Genomic DNA, 12,516 nt, shown 5'->3' on the forward strand with positions numbered 1-12,516 from the left:
TAGGGAGTTCCTTGAGGATTCACCCACCATCTTGATTTTTTTTTTTTAATTTAACTCACATTCACAAATATTTATTCGTACAAAGCACCCTTTCTCCCTCATAAGATATATTATTCTGGGACAGAAAAAACTGTATCACACACAGAAGGGGTAGCCTTATTTATTTATTAGCTGACTGCGTTCCAACCACTGAAACATACAACATGAAGAACCTTGGGAACAAAGCTCAGAAAGCCAGGGCCTCTCAGTGCTCTCTGCCAAGGCCTTACTCTCCACACCCCGTCCCCACTGGTTCCCAGCAGCAGCAGCAGCTCTTGTATGGTCTTGGTATCATGTTAGACCAAGAGTCAGGAGGCCCAGGAGAACCAGAGAAGGTAGCACAGCCAGGCACGGGAGGTCACGGAACTGCAGCCGCGGCGCCGGCCCCCAGCACTGGAGATGATGGCACGGATCCATTCTTGGTAGTAGCTCACATTGGTGTAGACTCCAGGAAGATTTTCACCACACGACAATCCCCAGCTTACCACACCTATCTGGGTCCAGATACCATCAATGTGACATGACAGAGGCCCTCCAGAATCGCCCTAAGGGAGACAGAAAGATCTGAGCTCAGCAGTGAGAAGGCCTGGGAGGTGAGGGGACTCCATCCTCGGTGATGGAGAGTTCTTCAGAACCAGGGCTGGACCCTGAGCTGTGCGGCTTCCCACTGCTTCAGGGAGAGCTCGCAGGAGTTCTGGAATCATAGCGTTTGAAATTGGCAGGAGCTGGGCACGGTGGCACATGCCTGTAATTCCAGCACTCAGGAGGCAGAGGCAGGTGGATCGCTGGGAGTTCACAGCCAGCCTGCTCTACAAATCCAGGACAGCCGAGGCTACGTAGAGAAACCCTGTCTTGAAAAACCAAAAAAAGGAAAGAGAGAGAGAGAGAGAGAGAGAGAGAGAAAGAAAGAAAGAAAGAAAGAAAGAAAGAAAGAAAGAGAAAAAGAAAGAAAGAAGGAAAGAAATGGCAAGGACCTTAGAAAAATACATGAGCCATTTCTAAATGTTCATCTGATACACCATGAAAAAGCAAAGTACAATTAATGTGATGTTTCTTTTTAAGTTTCTCACTCCAAAATGAGACTTAATGTAATCGCTGGCCTTGCCCTTTCCGCAGGTTTACTGGCTTTGTGTTATCATGACAGCCATGAGGAGCTTGCCTGTCGGCTTCTTTCTTTGTACTGGAAGATGGAGGCTGTCCGCAGCTCACTTGGCAGGCTTATCCGCGCTGTTTGCATTACTGTCCTTTGTAGGAAGCTTTGCAATCAGAAAGTTTGAGTCTTCCAGCTCTCTTCTCCTTTTTCAAGACTGTTTATGGCCATTTGATTTTCATATGAGTTTTAATATCAGCGTATTAATTTCACAGTCTAGCTTTTTTTCAGTTTTATTTTAAAACAAACTTTTGCCTTTGTTGACTTTTTTATTGTCTTTCTATTCTCGGTAAAGGAAATAAAATCCTTCTTCCTGTTGTTATTTTTCCAGGTCTAGTGTGCTCCCTGCGCCCCTCCCTCGTGCCCTCTTGTGGCTGCCTTTCTCCCTTCCTCCCCCCCTTCAGTGATCATACTAACCAGGGCCTTGCACAGACTGGGCAGGTCCGTGTGACTACCCTGCACACCGGCCTCCTTGCCCAGGGTCTTAATACAGAGATTAGTTTCTTCACTGAGACATCCTTGCTCATAGGGCTGACATTTACGATGGTTTCTCTCTGGCCCCTGCTTGAGCGCCACCCGTAAGGTGTCTTTACTTCATTTCTATCAAACTGTTTCCTTCTTTTTGGCTCATTGGTTATTTAAGAATATATTGATAACTTCCCCAGATCTGAGCGCTTCGTATTTTTCTGTTATCCATCTCTAACTTTATTCTGTTCGTTTATCCTGCTTTGTTTATGACTTCAGTCCTCTGACTATGCTCCGGCTTAGCTTGCAGCCGTGGGTAAGGTCTGTTCATGTGCAGGGGGATGTTCCGTGTGCACCCAGGGTATATTGTATTCTTTGCTGCAGCTCTCAGAGCAGCTGGGCTACAGGTGACCTGTTAAAGCCACCTCGAGGAAGCCACCTCAACAAGAGCAGACAGAAACTGGAGTTGATCCTCAGAAGAAAAAGAATAACACTTTGTCTTTAAGGGGGTTTCTCTGAAATAGACCTATCCTAGCATATCTGGTCGCCAGAACTTGAATAGAAACCCACAGTCTCCTGGCAGGAGATGAGAGGACAGAGCTCACAGCCACCACAGCAGTTAGGACATGAACGGAGAAATGCTGGGCAGGAGAGAGGGGGAGGAGCAGAGCCTGGATTCAAGCACAGCATCGCAACCTATACCATGTGGAATGAGGGAAAAGTCAGTCGCTGGGTTGGTGGTTTCTTTTTGTGGCGCTGGGAACCAAACCCAAGGCTTCACGGATGGAAGGTAGGTCTGGACCAGTGAGTAACACTCCCAAACCCTGATGACTGACAGTTGATCAGGGAATTCCAGATGACATTTGAAAAGTATATGATGAAATAGTCTTAAGAAAAATTAAAAGTGGGCAATTGTGTGCTTATGTCAGTATATTTATGAAAAATTATAGGTTTTAAAAATGTAAGAACAGGTCACACTTCATTGGCCTAATCAGTGGTTCTCACTCTGTGGGTCATGACCCCTTTGGGGATTGGATGACCTTTCACGGCGCCCACATATCAGATATTAACATTATAATTCATAACAGTAACAAAATTACAGTTACAAAGTAGCAATTAAAATAATTTTATGGTTGGGTCAGCAAACATGAGGAGCTGCATTAAAGGGTCGCAGCATTAGGGCGGTTGAGAGCCACTGGTTCATAGCAAAAGTCTTTTGTTTGAAGGAGTTAAACTGGCGCCGGTCAGCATTACGGAAATCACAACCTAATGCCAAGGGGTAGGTCTACAGTGCAGCCCCCACAGCTAAGGCTCAGGGGGCCTTGTGGAAGAGAGCCTGAAAGATGGTCGAGCCAGCAGGTTGGGGGTTCACTGGGAGCCCGGCTCAGCTGTCAGAATCTGTCCCCAGGGAGTCTCCACCACAGACCAGCCAAAGGGGGCGCGGAAAGACCACCAGGCCTCAGGCCTGCACGAGGAACTGCAGACCAGGAAGGGACACCGAAAGGGGAGAAACGGCCTTCCCCAGGGAAGAGCGCACCAGCTGGCTACCTGATACCAAGCGCTCAGCCTGGAAACAAGCCTACAAGTGACATTATACAGATGGAGCAGATTGTGTATGTATTTGGGAATCTAGATAGGAATTTGAGGTCAGGGATCAGGACATTGGAGGGTTGGAGGGAGGAAATGAAAGGGGAAGTAATGTAATTATAATCTTAAAAATAAAAGAAGTAAATTTAAGTATTGATATAGGTCAGTTGATCTGTCCAGCATACCTCGAGAATTATTGTCAGATCCATCATTTCTTGGTTTGTAATTTATTTACAGATAAAACAACCTAGATCCACCTTGAGATCTGGAAGGCAGGAAAGAAGGCAGGCAGGCAGGCAGGAAGGAAGGAAAAAAGGAAGGAAGGAGGGAGGGCAGGCAAGCAGGAAGGAAGGAGGGAGGGAAGACAGGAAGGAAAGCGGGAAGGAAGGAGGGAGGGCAGGCAGGAAGGAAGGAAAGCAGGAAGGAAGGAGGGAGGGAAGACGGGAAGGAAGGAGGGAGGGCAGGCAGGCAGGAAGGCAAGCGGGAAGGAAGGAGGGAGGGCAGGCAGGCAGGAAGGAAAGCGGGAAGGAAGGAGGGAGGGCAGGCAGGCACGTGGAAAGGCCTCAAGAGCAAGTGCTAACCTTGCAGCTGTTCTTCATCCCCCGAGTGTCGCCGGCACACAGCATGTCTTCCTTGATAATCGGCTCCAGCTGTGGCAGGAAGGAGCCGATCGGATTGTACAGTTGTTCGCATGCCTCGCTGGTGATGAGGGGAACTTCAGCTTCCTGGAGGGTGGAGGGGTAATGACCTGCAGAGGAAGACAGGAGAGAAAGACTGAACAGCCTGGGACGTGACCAGGGCAACAGCTGGAGTCGGCCACCTTCCAGCTGTACCTGCTATGGAAAGATCTTCCGAGGTGGTTAAATTTTAAAAAACTAATACATGGGCATTGTTTGTGCTTGAGGATTTGCACGTTTGCCAGCATTCTAAATAAAGAATATCCAGATAACTTTTGATTAAGTAAAAATGTAGGTGTTCTAAATTATTCTAAAATTGTTCTCCTTCTCGTTTTTTCTGCTTCCAGATAAATTCCTGTCATATCTCTACTTCATTCTGGAAAATGTTGACATAACATTTTGTAAACACATTAACGTACACACACCAAAACAAAGTGACTTTCCAAATATTAAGTCAAGATTATCATGTGTTTAAATAGTTGGTCTTTTTCTCTCGGTTAAAACCAGACTGTAGGCAAGACACAGGAGTAAATGAGCATGTAAATGTCCAAAGATATTTTATTTGAAGACTTAGAGATGGATTTGATCTAGTTGAAAAACCTTAGCTAGGAGCTGGAGAGAGGGCTCAGCAGATAAGAGCACTGTCTGCTCTTCCAGAGGGCCTGAGTTCATTTCCCAGCACCCACACGGTGGCTCACGGCCATCTATACTGAAATCTGATGCCCCCTCCTGGCATGCAGGTGTACATGTAAATAGAGCACTCATACATAAAATAAACAAATAAATCTTAAAAAAAGAAAGAAAAACCTTAGCTAGAGCCAGGTGTGGTAGCGTACACTGTAATTCCAGGAGAGTGAGATAAGAGGGGCATGAGGTCCAGGCTAGCCTTGGCTACGAGCAAGTTCAGGGCCTGCCTGGGCCACGAGAGACCCTGTCTGTGCCCTCTTTGCTGTACCTTCCTCCTTTTCTCCCCACCCAGTCACCCAGCAAGACGCTGGGACCGTGAGCTGAGCTGAGACATTGGGCAGGCAGATGGGCAAGATGGCGGCTGTGAAGGTGACCGGGGAAGACAGCCTCAGCAGGGCGAGGTCTCCGTCCAAGCCGTCGTGTCTGGGAAGGATGACGATTCTGGACACATAGGATTCCTTGCCTGTACTCGAGTGGTCTATGTCAACAGATCCAAGCCACACACTGTATAAAAATGTGAGCCAAGTCCTAAGAGGAGATGAGAGAAAGGGTAAAGTGACGTGCTGGCCCTCAGCAGACCAGGACACTCTGCCTTTCTCCAGCCCGTCCTGAGTAGGACCGTCCCACCAGCTAAGCTCCAGCTGAGCTGAGCTCCTGTCTCTTCTCTTCTCGCTCCTGTGCCCTGCCCTGGCCTCTCTTCCTGTGTTCTCCCCTTGCATGCTGGTGGCCAGAGTGCCTCCATACTGCTGCTGCTCTCATTTAGCCTTCCGTCTCTATGGGCGTGTGTGTGGGAGAGAGAGAAAGCAGTCGGTCACTCTCAGCTCTTTTAGCCCTTAATGATTTCCCTATTATTTTTAAGAAACAGCATATATTGCTTTCTTGATACCCCCGCCCCACCCCACAGACAGACAGACAGACACACACACACAGACACACACACACTGTTTTTGGATCTTGAGTTTGTAATTAGAAGGTGATCACCGAGCTTTCTTACACATTGTCCAGCCTTGTCCTAGTAAGTTTTTTGTCAGCTTGACGCGGCTGAATACCTGGGAAGAGGAGCATCAGCTGAGAAAACACCTCCCTGGCGCTGGTCTGTGGGCACCCCTGTGGCACTTCCTCAGTTGAGGATTGGTGTGGCAGGGCCCAGCCCACGTGGAGTGCACTGGCCCCGGCAGGGCTGGGGTGGGGGGTTAAGAGGCAGGTCGAGCGAGCTGCAGGGGGCGAGCCGGTGGGCAGGCTCCTCCGTGGCCTCGCCCCTGTCCTGTTTCACTGCACGGTGACAGCTGGGAGCGGACTAACCCTGTCCTCACTGGGTTGATGGAGCCGTGGTCTTCATCACAGAAGACAACTGGGACAGGCCTCCTGCTTGGCCCGCGCTCCTCTTCCCGGCGCCGTGGCTGGCACTTTGTCAGCTCAATGTTTTCTTATCACTGTGTAAACTTCCTGCGCTATAGCTGAGATTGGACCTTGTGACTGCATTTCTCAGAAAGCCCTTTGCTCTTCCTGAAGTTAAGAATGTAGCCTCGTTCTGTTTCTTAGTTTTTGTATGCCCTTCCTAAGCCTGTCACTGTCCCTGCTAGAAACAGAAACTCTGCTAGAAACAGCCCTCAGTACATCCAGGCCTGTTGGGTGCCTGTCACCCACCCCCTACACACACACACACACACACTCACACCCCTTTGGGCCCTCTGCCCTCTTGTTCTGGTCGACTCCATCTTGGACTAACCTTTTAGTATTTCTGGAGAATATTGGATGATCGATTTTCTTGAGAATTCTCGTGTGTTAAACAGATGCCCATCATCTTGTCTAGATCCGTGTTTTCCTCCGTGCCCCCACACATGGGTGAGCATACTTGTGGCTCTGTGTATCTGTCAAAGTCTGTGCTTGTATCCTATTGACTCATAGTTTGTATATGGGCAAAATAGACAGTTCTGGGCCAAAAAGACACCCTCCCTCAGCATTTTGAAGTCATACACCATTTTCCTGAGTTTCTGTGGTGAACAGAAAAGCCTGTCATTTTGACTTCTGTGCATAATAATTATCTGTTGTTTCACAGTTAGTTGCTACAATGTTGTGGTGTAAAAGAAAAAAAGATACTTGTGTCTGAGATTCTTGGGGTCAGGGTCAGGTTGACTTTGCTGGTGCCCAGGAGCCCCCATCATGAGCTGCAGTGGCTCAGGGCTGGAGTCTGCTTCTAGCCCACTATGCTGCCTTAGAGTCCTCACCACAGAGCGGTTCTGGGAAAGCTCAGCCTGGGTTTGTGAGCACCGAAAGCTCAAGACAAACCCTGGCTGGCATTTCAGACATGAGCTGTCTGCACCCTGACCTCTGGTTGCATTCACTCCAAGAGGATGTGGGTTCCCTGTAGCCCCACAGATCTGGCTGGTACTGATCTCTTGGCTCCCATGATGCCATGCAAACATTTCTGGAGAAGCCTCTGTGTGTCAGCTCCCACCTACAACTCACTTTTTAAAAAACTGATTTATTGTGTATACAATGTTCTGCCTGCATGTACACTCGAAGAGGGCACCAGATCTCACTGTAGAAGTTGTGAGCCACCATGTGGGTGCTGGGAATTGCACCCAGGACTTCTGGAAGAGTCTCTTAACCTCTGCGCCATCTCTCCAGCCCTGCAACTCACCTTTTTATGCAGTGTGCTGCCGTCAGCACCCAGCGCTCGCTGAGGAGGGAGCCTCCACAGGTGTGGGCCTGGTCAAACCGCAGGCTGACCTGCCACGGCCAGCGGCCTGCAGCAGCACTGTGGCCGCCCAGGATGCGGCCAGGGTATACAGGGCGTCCACACACTGGGCAAAGAAGAGGGGTGCAGATGGAACCTCCTGTCCCCGAACTCCCATCGCAGCCCTTTCCAGGATGTCAGCCCTGGCTCATTGCTGTGTGTGTTCATATACTCTGTGTATATGAACGCTTTGTCTGCGTGTCTGTCTGCACACCGGAAGAGCACATCGAATCCCATGAGACTATGGTTATAGACATTTGTGAGCCACCGTGTAGGTGCTGGGAATTGAACTCAGGACCTCTGGAAGAACAGGCAGTGATCTTAACCACTGAGCCATGCCTCCAGCCTCCCAATTTTCAGATCCAGCAATCCTAATCCAGGGTGGACGCTACTCACCTGACTGCAAATCTTCCTTTTTGGCAAAAGAGCAGTGGTAAGACCCTACGGAAAGCACACAGTGTCATTAATATGTAGTAACACGTCTTATATTCAAGCTCGCTGAACAGAAAGGTTTCCAGACAGATGGTAAGGCCGAAATTTACCAATAGCTGAAGTGAGCGAGGCTCTGGATAATGGCATAGCGGCCATTAGAAACTGAAGTTCACCTTTCACCTCCTCAGAACGTCAGGTGTGTTTCCTTGTAACAGTGATACCCTGAGATGCTTTTGAATAAACAGGCTGTTTATTCTTTATGCTGTTTGCTCTAAGTGAATTGTCATTTTGCAATTTTTATCTTTTTTGCTACTTCTTTGCTCTTTGCTGCTGACAGCATTCCCTTCCTATAATCCACCGTGGGCCAGAGAAGTAACTAAACAAGTTATTTATCATGCCAGAAGCATGCCAGTTTCCTCTGCCTAAAATGCGGTTTTCCTGGGCCTGGGGTGCCTTCCTCCCGTAGGGAGCAGAGAAAACCCCGAGTGAATGCAGTCCCGAGTCCACCAATACAGTTGACATGGGCACAGCCATGCCAAGGACTCCAGGCTCAGACCTGTGGGAAAATGGCAAAGGCTAAGGTGAGCAAAGGCTCACCTCTCAGGGTGAGGCTCCAAGGGCTGGCAAAGCCTCTGGTTCACGCCGACATTAGGAGCAGAAAATGTCCACTGGCTTTCGCCCACCAGAGTTTGTGGCCTGCAGGCTGCTCCCCAACAAAGACAGCTCTCACAGAGATTAGCTAAGCCTGACTCCAGCTGAGGCCGTCCACCCGGCCTCTGCTGGTCTGTGTGTAAGATCCCCATCCTCTTGCTCAGCTGTATATAGCGAACACGCGGAGCTTCTGGGGTGCTATCGCGTCTCCATCAGAGCCCAGCTCACCCAACCCCAGCTTTTCTGTGTGTCCGTGTGTGCTTCCTCAGTTTCTCCTGGCCCCCGCCAGGTGAACCCCTGGAGCAGCACCAGGGCCACCCCTTGTGCTGTTGGGGCTGGAGCGTGATCGCCCAATGCGCCACTGCCGAGCCGTCACCCCTCCTTCACCTATCCGCCCAAAGGATTCCTTGTCGGAGAGGCCGTTGCAGGCCAACCTGTTCTGTTGGGCTAGGTGTGCCTAGAACTCCCCCAAGGGTGGCCCGGTGTGACTGGAACGAGTATGTCCTCCGCTCTCCTCAGTGTTGGGGTTACCCCGATTTCAGGTGCCCTTTCCTGTTCGTGACGTCTACTGCCCGTTCATACGCGCCGTAGTTCACGTTTTCAGTGCGTGCACTGATGGCGAGTCCCGCGAAGAGGAGGCCTGCGGTTGGTTCACCGCTTTCCCTGGCCGCGGCGCCGCGTCTCAGCTGATGTGACGACGGACACCGTCCGTTACCGTTCGGGACCCCTCTGCTTTCTCCCCTCGAGGCTCTGGCCCAGCGCTCACCCAGCGTAAGCAGCAGCGGGGCCAGGAGGCCAGCAGGGCCCATGCCTCTGCCCTGGTGCCGCCGGCTGCCTGCGCAGGCCCCGGGAGGAGGCGTCCCCGCGTGGATGGCGCCGGTGGGCGGGAGCGAGGGGACCCTGCAGCGCCCCCTGCTTTTCTGTCCGCAGCAAGAACGTGGCAGGGGGACAGGAGAAATGGGAAAGAGGGAATGGCCCCGTCGCTGAGTTAAATCCGTTTGTTCCCGCAAGTCAGGCTTCCTGGAAAACAAGCTGGGGACAGAGTGGTCGTGCGTTAACAGTGGGGGGTGCGTGGGCAGCCAGGGGGCAGGTGGCAGGTGCGTGGGCAGCCAGGGCAGGCCTCAGAGCAGAGCAGGATTACTGGCCGTCGTCGGTTAGAGTGTCCCGGCTCCCTTCCTGCCGCAGCGACCCTCGCGGCTGGGTTAAATCTCTCAGGGAGCTAGCCTTAGCTAAAGAGAGGGCGGCGGGCTCCGGAACGTGTCAGAGCAGGCCAGCAGCTTTTCAGTGCAGTTGCCCTCAGCCTGCCCCCTATTGTCATGAAGACGTTTACCGTGGAAGCGTGTTGGTGTGCATGCGTGTGTGTGTGTGTGTATGTGTGTGTGTGTGTGTGTGTGTGTGAGAGAGAGAGAGAGAGAGAGAGAGAGAGTCCCAGGCTGGCCTCAATAAAAGTGATCTTCCCAGGAGTTAGCTTGTCGGCCAAGGACCGTCCTGCCCAGCCTACTTTACGTAAGAACTACATTTTAAAGGCGCGTTTAGAAACGAACATTTGAACAAACCAGGCCTCCGAGTGTGCCCACCCGGCTGCCCTGGCGTGTGAGCAGGTCCGTGCTTCTCAGCCACTCTCCTCGGTCCATCTGCCAGGTCCGGCGCCGTCTCCACTGGTAACTCACTGGCTTCCCTGGGCCCTTCGCTCCTCTGTCTGAGCTGTCCACATTCACGCTGGCGCCGCCACTGTACCAACTGCTGTGAGGTCATCATATTACAATTTATGGCTTCTGGCTTTTCATCTTATTTATTTTTGTTGTTGTTTTAATCACAGCCACCTTTGCGGCACTTTGTGGCGCTCACAGACGATTCTGACTGTGAATGTAGCTTTTAAAGGTCGGGGAACTGGGAATCTGCAGCGTGTTTACCAAGTGTGCACAGAGCCCTGCCCCGAGCCTGCAGAAAGAGATGCTCTTCATTTGACATTTGCCTCTGAGTCGCTTCTGGAGAACAGGTAGCTCCTGTGTCCTCTTGCAGGTCCTTGGGCTCTGGACAGGCCTTTGCTTCATCAGGAGTAAAGGTTTGAGCAGACTTTCGGGTCCCGTGACTCTCCAGGGTTCTGCGCTTGATCTCACTGTCCTAACGTGAAGTTCTCACCAGCCGGTTTATAATTTAGTTGGGTTGCACAGAGTGCCTTTCTCTCTTTCGTTAAAATGTCCTATGAAAGTGTATTTTGCTGCTGCTGTCTGTTAAATTTTGTTGGAAGCAGGCTCTATAGGACGTAACGAGGGCACCAGCTTCTTGTTCTAAAAATTGGAGAGAAAAAAAAATAGAGCTGTCCTGCTTTTCTTGTACAAATTATAGTTCACAGAAACCAATTAGGCTCAGTGGCGAGGGACAGGGTCTGGCTAATAAATGTGTTTGGACTAGCAGAAAGTTTAGAAAATTGGAAAGTCGCCACTTACAACACATCATGAAAATTGATTGGGAGACTGGTCATGAGCAGACGGAGCCTTAGTTGAAAGGCGGACTCGGGTCTTAGTTCTGGTGCCTCTGAGCCCTCTGATCAAGTGTGGCAAGGCGAGAAGTGGGACGAGGCAGCCATGTGCCTCTTGATGTCTCGGATAGGAAGCACATGCAGCCCCCTAGGCAGCGCTCTCATCAGGAAAAAAGAGACCTGAGTGCTAAAGCTACCTCCATTTGCCAAAAATACAGGGGATGAAAGGACCAGCTAGATTACGACATGAGGAAGTAAGGAGGCTCACGGGGTGTTTTCTGAAGCCCTAACCTGGTTTCTGTGTGCAGCAGCCTGTTGGGGGAGGGGAGACCACTAGGTGGGACACCTTAGAGAGGGGTGCGAGTGTTCTCCCGCTTGGATTCCGATTTAACACGCCCACTCTAACAAGTCCCTTTTCAGGAAGGAAGGAAGGAAGGTTGATAAAGCGGGTATTGGACAGGTGAGGTTTTCTTGGTAGGTGTGGCAATGACATTGGGTGATGGAAGGAAATATGTATATATTTTCAAAGAGAGAATAGGGAACCCGGGAGTCCTCTGTAAATCCGAGCTAGATTCTTCCTGTCGTTCTGGAGAATGCTCTGGTGGTTTTTATTTTGCGGCACTGTTGTTTTCACAGGTAGGCTTGGTGGCCTTGAACAAATCACCTTCACCTTTCTCCAGCGTCCTGCTGGGCCAAGACAGGACCAACTGGGGGTCTCAAAGATCGCTTATAAACGGAACGCTGGTTGCTTTGCCTCTTTCATCCTTTGCTGGTTCTGCTTCCCTCTGCGGACGTCTTCATTTCGGTTCAGCAATCAACACTAGGCCCTTTACTGCTTCCCTGACTGTTCTAACGTAAGGAAGCACCGAGGATTGCAGGACCTTCACACCCAGGAGCGCCCCTCCTTGCCGCCCCTCCCGTGTCCTGTGAGGGCGCTGGCTTCTGGCCCAGGTGGGGCAGTCAGGGCGCTCTCGCTGCTTCTGCTGTACCCGTGCTGTACCCCAGCTGCCGACCGGGAAATGGCGACGTGGGGACAACTTTACCTCTTCATCTTTGCAGATTGGGAATAAATAACACACCAGTGGATCTTCACGAGGACCGCTGGTTCATGATTTAGTGCAGGGCCAGCATGCAGTCTCTTTCAGCAGGTCATGAGGGGCAGCCGCTGCTCTCAGTTTAGTTCTCAGCAAACGTCACCTTGGTGACAGCTTAGAGTTGTGGCAGTGGACGCTGCAGGCTGATGTCCAGCCTTGGCTTTGGTGGCCTTTGGCATCAGATGATTCTTGGCGGCGGCGGGGCGGCTGCCTTGCCAGTTGTATTAAAGAGTGTTCCAAATGGACTATTACTAGTCACTGTGTCCCTGGGGTCAAAGTCAGTAGGTTTTGAGAAGTCTGTCACAGAGTAAGGATGCTACATTAGGAACATCGTTCGGTTTTTTGAGACAGGGTTTCTCTGTGTAGCCCTGGCTGTTCTGACTCTAGACCAGGCTGGCCTCGATCTTACAGATGTCGCCTGCCTCTGCCTCCCAAGTCCTGGGATTAAAGGCCTGCGCCACCGCCCCCGGTTCATTAGGAATTGATTTTTCTCATGTGTACCCCGAAGATAA

General features: G+C 50.9%; 1 protein-coding gene across 1 annotated transcript; it reads right to left on the reverse strand.

Moving 5' to 3' along the window:
• Positions 1–281: 281 nt before the first annotated feature.
• Positions 282–9,237, reverse strand: LOC129685739 (serine protease 48-like). The gene is made up of 6 exons (XM_055619245.1): positions 9,195–9,237; positions 7,742–7,786; positions 7,250–7,412; positions 4,874–5,133; positions 3,823–3,989; positions 282–584 (listed from the first exon to the last, which is right to left on the reverse strand). Exons 1-6 carry the CDS (start codon positions 9,235–9,237, stop codon positions 348–350), a joined length of 915 nt encoding a protein of 304 aa, XP_055475220.1. The 3' UTR covers positions 282–347.
• Between the last annotated feature and the right edge of the window lie 3,279 nt (positions 9,238–12,516).

The sequence above is a fragment of the Psammomys obesus genome, unplaced genomic scaffold, assembly GCF_907164565.1.
Source record: "Psammomys obesus unplaced genomic scaffold, mPsaObe1.curated_primary_1811, whole genome shotgun sequence".
NCBI lineage: Eukaryota > Metazoa > Chordata > Mammalia > Rodentia > Muridae > Psammomys > Psammomys obesus.

Excerpts from the sequence above, each read along its gene's own strand:
- LOC129685739 (XM_055619245.1), bottom strand. The coding sequence starts at position 9,237 with ATGGGCCCTGCTGGCCTCCTGGCCCCGCTGCTGCTTACGCTGG. Across the intron at positions 7,413-7,741 it reads AAAGGAAGATTTGCAGTCAG|TGTGTGGACGCCCTGTATAC; the intron begins GTGAGTAGCGTC and ends TTCTTTGCCCAG. Across the intron at positions 3,990-4,873 it reads GTGGGGAGAAAAGGAGGAAG|GTCATTACCCCTCCACCCTC; the intron begins GTACAGCAAAGA and ends CTTCCTCTGCAG.